The sequence below is a fragment of the Rhamphochromis longiceps genome, linkage group LG6 (genome assembly GCF_057381845.1).
Source record: "Rhamphochromis longiceps isolate RC_006_pf linkage group LG6, R_longiceps_female_GT1.1, whole genome shotgun sequence".
Taxonomy (NCBI): domain Eukaryota; kingdom Metazoa; phylum Chordata; class Actinopteri; order Cichliformes; family Cichlidae; genus Rhamphochromis; species Rhamphochromis longiceps.
In genome coordinates, this window is record NC_140562.1 from 40,871,286 (window position 1) to 40,881,416 (window position 10,131).

The 10,131-nt window shown below is 39.4% G+C and overlaps 1 protein-coding gene across 1 annotated transcript; it reads right to left on the reverse strand.

The window, feature by feature from the left end:
* Positions 1–1,512: 1,512 nt before the first annotated feature.
* LOC146668727 (uncharacterized) lies at positions 1,513–8,204 on the reverse strand. The gene is made up of 4 exons (XM_085410725.1): positions 7,350–8,204; positions 7,117–7,250; positions 6,787–6,889; positions 1,513–5,838 (listed from the first exon to the last, which is right to left on the reverse strand). Exons 1-4 carry the CDS (start codon positions 7,651–7,653, stop codon positions 4,637–4,639), a joined length of 1,743 nt encoding a protein of 580 aa, XP_085266851.1. The 5' UTR covers positions 7,654–8,204; the 3' UTR covers positions 1,513–4,636.
* Between the last annotated feature and the right edge of the window lie 1,927 nt (positions 8,205–10,131).

The window sequence follows — 10,131 nt, forward strand, 5'->3', positions numbered from 1 at the left end:
AGAAAGGAAGCTCAAGGTCTTCAACTCCCATCTTAATAGCTTCAGTGGTCTTACAACAATGAATGTTAAGACATTAAGACAGGGTGTGTGAAGTAGGTTGAGACATTTTAGAGAAGCAGGTGGAAAAAAAGAAAAGAGAGTAAAGAGAGAAGAAATTAATAATGGATGTTACTCGTTTTAGTGTGACAGATTTAATAAAGATTAAGCTCCTTTCTGAATATTTTCATAATGAAGACGGGCTGAGCATGCTGAAAGTATTCTCTAAATGTTTCTGAATACAGAGCCTGCTCACACGACCTTAGTAGAAATAAGCTAAAGTAGTGCCGTGTTCATAGTTGCACTTACTCTTTAATACACAAAGAATAAGGTCTCATGGTGTTAAACTTACTTCTAAATAGTTTTAGTGAGCATACAGGGAAGAATAAACAGAGAATAAAGGTTGGAATGAAAAACACATCATACTGCTTTTATGAAATATGAAGGTGTGAAGAATAAGGCACACTAGCCTTGCAACATGACATAAATCTTCCACAGTGCGCTCCTTGGCCTGGAAAGTACTGAATATAATATTGAAATGGTTTGACACAGCAGAGAAAAGTGCTTTTTTCCTTTTATTGTATAGCCATCGCTTCAGCTATGAAGACAAATTATTAGGTCCAGTCAAGCACTTCTACTGTTATTGTAACTGGGTACGAGGGGGTGACGGTTCTTTGAATATTAGGAATTTTACATGTCTTCTTTATGGTGCATTCTTTCAGCATCCTTTCTTGTCAGATTCTTTCAGATTCCTTTGTCTCTCTCCCAGCGTTGGGAAGTGTTAACAGGCTCAAGGTAATGAAAGGCAGTAGCTAAAAAACACTTGACAATGCTGAATTGCATGTTACAATTAGAAACATATTAAAAACAGTGGGAGATGGAAAGGCAAGGCCAATATGAGTCTTGAATGTGAAGGAATATACTACAGGCTTCTGTGTATTTAAGCTTAAATAAAGGGCTGTCACAATAAAGTGTCATTTACTGTGGAGGAAGAATAGCTTTTCTGGAAGAGTATGAAAGGCTTCTTGCCCTATTGATTTTGTGTGATGTAGTATTTTGCTATAACCTACATCTGGTTCACTTATTTGACTATTATGCCCTTTTCTTGAACAACTCAACAATAGCAGGTGACTACATTTTTTGACAAGTCCTCCAACTTAAATATGGCAATATACAGTTTGTTTATGCTCTCCAGTTATCATTTGTCCAAACATGTCTTAAAAGATTCACTGGGCGATCATTTCTTTGGTTCTTGAAAGCCACGAAAGGATCAGATCAGCCAAAGAGTCACAGACGAAAGGAGACATGGTGATGTGGTAATAACAAATGCAAGGACTTACAGCTTACACCAAAAAAAAAAAAATAATAATTTTTAGGTGTTTTATACTACAGGTGAACTCACACAGCAAGAAAAACTAGGAAAAAAACATTTGCAGGCCAGGGCAAGAGAAAACATTACACAAAGGTTTAAGGTAGCTTATTATTTAGACCAAGATACCAGACACCAAGGCCATTAAAACAAAAATGGAAAATACCAAAATATTGTGCATACAGATGTGCTTGATTTTTTCGATTATGCTACAGTCACACTAGGAAAAACAGTGACTGGAGACAGCAGCCCAATGAAAATATTTGCCACGGGCCCTGGTCTGTGACCACTCACAGTCTGCTGTCTATCACCAGGTGACCTGTGCAGTCACATTGAGATTGAAAGTGGTTGTTCACAGGTGGAGAGTGTTGCACACTTTAAGAACCAGCTGGTTGTCACACAACTTGCAATTGTTTGCAAAGTGCAAAGAATTTCAATAAAATCCACAGTCCATCCCTGATTTTTTCTAGTTGCCATCAGTCTCGGTCCTATTTTTGCTCTAGTTTGACTGAGCTATTGATTAGTAAAAATATAAAGAAATTATTATTATTAATCTGCTTTTAGGAAGAGGAAGGTGACAAAATTAAAAGAAACAGCAGCACAGTAGCAGTGATGACTTTATTTCCAGTAGATCAACTTACTGCAGGCCTCGTTGTATGATTTCTTTATTTTGTTTTAAGCATTTAAAGTCAGAGGCAGAGAGCCCACATTTTTCCTTTTATAACCACCATTACAGGCCTTTGTGGGGGCGATTACAAATGTTCTATTTCTAACTACTGGACAAACAAAAATGTATTTCATGCTTGAATAAATGAAACTCTACTTAACAAAATTGGTTTAAAAATGCCTGTATTATAATTCTTGTCTTGGCTCAGAACAAAATCTCTGTGGAGGGTTGCCAAAAATTTCCTCCTCTCTTAGAGTATGTTTTCTTTTTTAAGCTAAATCAAGCTTAACAGCATCCCAGCTTGAAGTGGCTTTCTGATGTCACCAAAGAAAAAGTCAGAAAGACCAACCTGCACACAAAAAAAGCAGCTTCCTATTCTTCATAAGGCTACCAACTTAGTGAGGCTTATGATTCCCTGACAGGCCAGAAAGAGTCTCAGAAGAAAGGGAAACGTGTTCAAATCAAAGTGCAAAAGAGAGCAGGAAAGGGAAAATGAAAGTATAATTGTGGTTTGGTCTTTTTTGTATTTGCTTTTTTTTTAACCAAATAAACATCTTCAGAAAAACCGCTCCAGCGATGGAATTAAAACAAAACGATGACTCATACAAGAGTGTTTGAAATGCACAGGCAGAAGGTAAATGTTTGCGCGATGCATACAGCAATGTTTAGGTATACTGAGCACCGCACACATTAAACAGACTAGTTTCACAATCCCCCACAAACAACAAGCACTATCTGTTATGCTCACTGCAGATTCAGCTAAGTAGGTATTTCTTAATTACACCTCACAGATAACTTCTCTTGTTATTGGGTTCAAACATCAAAAAGGAAAGATACCATCTGTAGACAGAAGCACTGCTTTAATCCACATTTTCTCTCTCCACACATACATGTACACAGGGAGAAAGAGATCAGCCTCTGCTAGCTTTTTCCTCACCTTGAAAATAAGATTAAAATGTTATCGGTTGTACCACCTGCACAGTGCTGCTCTGACTTCACAGATACAACACATCAAGCCTAATCCTGAGTGTAAGATATGTAACACACACAGGTCTGGGCACACAGATCAGCTAAAACGGTGCTTACAGACACTTGTTACCACGGATTGTTACTCTAATGGAGGGGTTTTCTTTGAGAGCACCTCTATATTACATTATTACATTAGAAGCAAGACAAGAGGATACGAAATCCTCAAAAAAAAAAAAAAATCTCTGCCAAGGTCCTCGTTGCCACAATAAGTTTGGTGAAAGGATGACACCAAGTGTTCAATTAAGATACTGCAATATTGTTTAAAACCTTAATATCAGGGTTATTTTAAGGCTTTTTTTTTTACTTAAACAGATACGATTAATGAATATTTAAATATGAATGTAGTCATCACTTATGATAAATCGTTTTTCAAAAGAAGCACTTTTCAAGACATTGGTAAAGAAGTCTTTGCATCTTGAAATATCAGATCATCGATCATTGTACAATTTTAAAACTAAGAAAGGATGCATCTACATTAAAACTGTTTCGTTACCGGAGGGAGGGTTCTTAGATCAAATGATTTGGGCCTATATTTATTAACAAGTTTTAAAGAACAACTTGGAACCATTTATTAACTTACTCTGCAGGCAGTAAACTCTTGTATTAAAAATTATCTGCTAAAAATTAATTAAATGGATGTTCTTCTTGATTATGGCAATCGCGACTTTTCTTACTTTATGATGTAATCAAGAGGGCAGCGCTGTTAACACATTCCCTCAACATGAAAGATCCCCGGTACAAGACTGGGAGGAGGCACAAATCCCCGAGAGCAGGCACAAATCCCTGGGAGCAGGCACAAATCCCTGGGAGGGTTGCATCAGGAAGAGCATCCAGCTTAAAACTCAGTGCCAAATCAAATATGTGGCTCCATCTGCTGCAGCAGCTCCTTACAAATAAGAGAGCAGTCATAAGCTTTTTCTTTATGATGTAATTTTCCTCATTAAAAACAAAATCTAAGCACTGATCAATAAACTTACATTTTTTTAATGCAAAGTTGGCATAACGAGAGGTATAGCAAGAAAAGTTGCTGTTGCAGACATTAACTACTGCACCTTAACCAATTTTAGTGTCCTGTGGATATCTGTTTAAATTTGTAGTATTTTGCAAAGTATTTTTAGAGCTAGGCTTACCAGTTTGAATAAATGTTACAGCTGATAAATGTAGGCTCTGATCCATGGCTGACAAGTGCTTGTGTGCTCACAGGCACATTGCAGTTGACACAACACAATAATATGCATATTCACAGTCTTTTACTGACCAAATGTATCAACTGCCCTATCTTTGCACACGGTAAACGACACAACACATTCTTGTTTTTCATCCTTTAGTAACATTAAAACATTTTTATATGTTATTAGATTAACCTTTCTGGAATGCACAGTATTATTCAGGACAATCACTTTAAAAGATAAATATACAAAAAGAAGGCCTGCAAAGCCTCACACAGACTGTATTGCAACACAACATAGCTCTGTAGCATCTTAAAGAAATACACATATTTAAGTTGTCCTTTCATGATGTATGTTGGATCTCTATCAACATGCATCAAGGTGGATCCTCTGGTGGCGTTTGAGATTACATTTCTGGGTAAAGCGTTTGCCACAGGCCAAGCAGCAGTATGGTCTCTCTCCAGTGTGGACGCGACGGTGTGCTTTAAGGTTGCTCAGCTTGGTGAAACTCCGGCCACAGAGCGAACAGCAGAAAGGCCGCTCACCTGTGTGAGTCTGCAGGTGGGCCTTCAAGTTACTGGGGTGGGGGAAGCACTTCCCACACTGCCCACAGCGTAGGAGATGCCTTGGAGCGGCGTGAGACTGAGAGTCTGGATGGGTACCAGGACTGACGTGGTGAGAGTTTGCAGGATGGTGCTGGGACCTGTTGCTGACCCAGGAGTCTCCAGTTCGGTTAAGGGTTGATGTCTGTTTGTCACCCAGGTGAACTCGCTGGATTGAGGATACAGCAGGAGATGCTTTGGATGTGGAGGGAATTCTTTGAAGGTTATTTAAGTTTACAACTTGAGAGGGAGCTATAGACAGTGCCGCAGCGGTACTGTTCGAGAGAGTGTGAGACGGCTTTTTCATCGGTCGGTGGAGATGCTGTAAAGCGGCTTGCAATCTGAAACCTGAACCGGCTTTGGAATGTAGCTTCATAACCTCTTGCACAGCAGCTTTTTGAGAAATGTGGTTTAGTCTGTGTGCTTCTGAACTCACCTTGTGCTGCTTTACTGAACATGAAAAAGAGGACATACCTGAGTTTGTTATTTTCTTTTCTATATGCTCACCTTCCTCACATCCATCAGAATCAAGAATGACTTCCTTCTTGATAGTCAGGCCTAAAACATCACTGTTTTTTAGTCTTGCCTTAGGGGACCCTGAGGATGAAATTTTATCTCTGCCTGGGGTAACCTGAATGTCCGCTCTGACAGAATCAGACAGCTCATGTTCTCCTTTAGTTTTGACTGGATCACGTTCCGTTTCAGCTCCAAGTCTGGGATTCTGCAACAACTCAGCGCCTGTGACAGTCAAGCCAGCCCAACTGGTATCTATTTCCAAAGATGAAACACGCGGTCGATCTGTAGACGGGTGTTTTTCCTGCCTGTCTTCAGGAAAGCCATAACCCGAAGCTATCTGTGGGTCTTTCTTCATGACATTTCTCAATAATTCCTCACTGTTTTCTTCAGTCTGTTTGGGTTGTACCTGAACTGTTCCACTCTCGTTGTCTGATCCAGGTCCCTCTTCATCTAGAAAATAAGGATTTTTCTTTTAAATTAAGGAAATAAAAATTAATTAATTAAAAAATGCAACAATGTTATTGTTTCTTTCGGGCCTGAATCCCTTTTAGGTGCACTGAGGTAAAGTGGACAACAAAAATTCTATCTTCATTTTGGAGATAGGGACCAGTCACTTTAATGTCATCTGCTAAATTTGAAAAGCCATTTTATTCTAATTTACTTTACTGAATTTATTATACTAACGTGTTGTATTATATCCTACTATTTGCATTATATTCTATTGTACTTTATTAAGATTTTTACCTTATATTGGCTACTTTGTTTTATCATATTAGGCTTATTGAAGAAAAAAACCTAATCTTTTGTGTTCTAGATTGTGTTTAATGTTTTGCATGGTGAAATAAAGGAATTTCCCAACTTTTCAGATGTTTAAAGTCTATTTGAGCGTATATTAGCATGCACATCATTGTAGGTACCATTAATGCTGGAAAAACACCAACTGCAATCCAGGCGACACCTTTCTGAGAAAATGTCTTGCTTAATTCAACATTCTTCATGTAAAAGAGTCTGAATGTTAAAGTGGCCTACCTGCAACACAAACCTGTCATGTACTGGGGTGGGGAGTTTGAACAACAACAAAGGATGTGGAAATTGCCTAGTGGTCACTGTTTGTCTGGCAATTAATTTTCCCCAGGAGCCACAGAGATAACAAAAAAAAATTATATAAATTTATTAATGTTGAGCAGAACTGAGTTGAGGTTAACAAGTCAAGCTCTCCTAAAGCAAAGAATAAATTATAAAACAATGTGTCAACCATAACACCTGCTTGAGGGGATAGGGAGCTATATCACGGCACACGGTAGGGTCGAGAGGGTATGTGTTTGTGCAATAAATAATGCTTAATGTTCCTTTACTATGGACAGACTGAAAGAAAGATAAGATCCTAACAATACGTACCACTACAGTTCCACCCTCCCATATGCACAGAGGAGCAAGATGGCTGACTAACTTCTTCCTCCTTCGTAGCAACAGCTGATCTCACATCCTTTTCTTCTGCTGCCTGAAGACATACAGTGCATGAAATACTGTGAATATCTACTGGTTCCATTTCACCAATTTTTAGAGCCATTATCGATACTGTTGTTTTTTTATACAACATTACAGCTCTTATAGCACTTGAAATGTGTCCAGAAGCACCCAATAAAATGCAGATACATAAAGAAGATGATGATTATTTAATGTCAGTACAACATAACTTTGCTCTGGTAGTCATTTAATCTGGCTCACCTCTGGCTCCCTTTCAGGGCTCTGTGCAGCTGTAGCACTGTCTGCCTCTGGTAGCGACTCTGATGTGTCTTCTAGTCTGCAGCTTGCTGTCCATCTTTCAAAAGAGTCACTCTCTGTCTTCACACTAACTTGTTCTTTAAAAAAAAAAAAAAAACAGAAACACAACAGTGTTTACAATATTTAGGGCATCCCATGACCTATATAAAATTCATTTTACATCTGTTTCTTCTTACCTTCCTGATGGTTTTTAGGCCTTTTTTCTGCAGTGTCAGTGGACAGTTCCACACCATGCCTTGCACAGTGCACGCCCCTTCCAGTCTTTCCTCCTTCTTTCCCTGCTTGATCCTTGAATTTGCTCTCAATCCACTGCAGCTGCATCCTCAGGGACTCTATCTCCTGGCTCCTGCGCTTCACCTCCACCAAAAACACATCTTCCACCAACCTGGTCACCTCAAACATGGCTGTCTTCACTACAGCCTCCATCACATCTGAAAGCTGGGTCTGAAAGGTGACTATGAGGGTGTCCAGGTCCGACATGGTGCACTCTATCAGCCTCCCTTGTCTTAGCTGTTACTCACGGGGCTTATGTGCTTTAGTGAATGAATGCAAAGGAGAATGACGTTTGATGTTTTATTAAATGGTGTATTGTGAAAATCCTGCTACATGTTGTAAGCTGAAGGCCATAACCGCAGAGTAATTTCTATTCAACAATACACCAATTTTCCGCTGTCGGTATTCCTCGTGAGGAGGGATAAGCTTTTATTAATAACATTATTAATGGTAAAAAGCAGCCTAACGCGATGTTTACTGATATGAGACGTCGATTTGAACTGTCAGCTAGCCAGCTAATATTTAGCTGTAGCATTCGTGTGATATCGTGTCCGGTACGAGTGCTACAGACACTTGTAAACGGGAGTGAAATCTTAATTGTCGAGATGTTTCACGCGTGGGTTTTTGCTTTCGATTGTAACAGCTGTTAAAGGAATTAAATTGCGTTGAACGGAGCTAGCTACTCATCACTCGCCTGTGGTCCTTGTTTTTGCTCGTGGCGTCACGCACAACGCAGTACGGTGGCCTCGACTGGAGACGAGTAAAAAACGAAACGCGTTTTACTAAAGTGAAACCATCAGGCTGCACCTGGCAGTCAGTTTTAACTTGCGATTTGCGGACATTTTTTTTTTCATATTTTCTTTCCGGCCGACTGGACAGCGTTGTGAAGAAGATTGTAAATTTTGGACTTTTCATACTACATGAAAGTAATTAAGTATTAGATAATTAAATGACAGAAAATCTCCTATTTTTTTACTGTCTACTACAGAATTTATGGGCAGTTAGAACTAACAGAACTTATTCTTTTGCACATTATTTCTTTCTTTTACTAAAAAACTATTAGTTTTGTCGTAGTTTTTCTATCATGTAGAAAAACTAAGTTTTCTTCCACTTTTTTTTTTATCTTGAGAATTAAATATGTAGCTAAACTTCTTTACACAAACAGAAGAGGCAGTGGTTTTTCCCACTTGCCTGCTTTAGGCCTTTCCCTGAGTCCAGACCTTAAATTAAATCTACTTCACTGAGTTTACAGTTCTGTCTCATATCCCCACAACAAACCTTTGAGCCTCAGAAAATTAACTTCCAGCATTCTTGTGAGGATAGTATGCACCAATTTTTACCACCACAAGGTGGTGGAAATGTCTTTAAGGAAAATGCTAGTGTACATAATACTAATAATAATATTACTTCTTTTAACAGCAAAATAAAAACATTAGGTAAACAAATGAAATCGTAACTATAAAATGAATCAAAGTAATTTGATTGTACTCTTTCTATTCCTTTAAAAAAATATTTAAATGTATCAGGCCCTAGATTTCATTAGGCAATAAACAGACAACATGACTTTTAAACTATAAAAACAGTGCCTCTGAATTTGTTTTGAGAACACAGGCTCCTAATAGACATGGGACCAAGACTATTCAGCTGCTGTCTAGATCACAGTGCTGTTTGGTGTGTGTGGTAGGGATGGTTACATTTACCATAAAAGATTCATCAGTTGTATGAATTCATATTTCATGAGCAAACAAAACTGACTGTTGAAGAAAAAAGCCCCTGTTAAAAAAGTATTATTCTGACATCTCTGCTTCTTTTTTGCGCTTCATGAAGGCAACAAATGTGTGTATTTTAAATATTGGGCAGAACATCTTCTTTGAGTCTGTATCTATCAGCTGTCACTTGTTTTATTTGTATGGCTCTTTATTATATACAAACATTTACAAAAAAATCTTATTTTGTCATAAAGGATTCTCTTTAGTAGCTAACTGGAATATGTTCACCCACACAGACCTGGACCAGTACGCCTCATCTGTACTGGATTACATCTCCAAAACCACAGACAGTGTCACCACCCAGAAACGGATCACCATGTACCCCAACCAGAAGCCTTGGATGAACCGGGATGTTCGTCTCCTCCTGAAGGCCCGCAACACCGCCTTAAGGTCAGGAGATGCACACGCCTACAGTACAGCCAGGGCTAATCTAAAGAAGGGCATCAAAAAAGCCAAACACCATTACAAAAAGAAGGTAGAAGAACACTTCTCCAACTCCAACCCCCGACGCATGTGGCAAGGACTCCAGACCATCACAGACTACAGGACCACCAAACCCTCCCCCGCATCCTCTGATGTCTCCTTCCTCAACGAGCTCAACAACTTTTATGCTCGTTTTGAGCGAGGGAACCCCACAACCACAACCAAAGCAGACGTGACGCCAGACCACCAACCTCTGACTCTCTCCCCCACCGATGTAGGAGCGGTGCTGAGCAGGATCAATGTCCACAAGGCTGCAGGTCCTGATGGCATCCCCGGGCGTGTTCTCAGAGTGTGTTCTGGGGAGCTTGCAGGAGTGCTGACAGACATATTCAACCTGTCCTTGGCCCACGCTGTGGTACCGGCCTGCTTCAAATCCACCTCCATCGTCCCGATACCCAAAAACTCCAACCCATCTTGCCTCAATGACTACTGC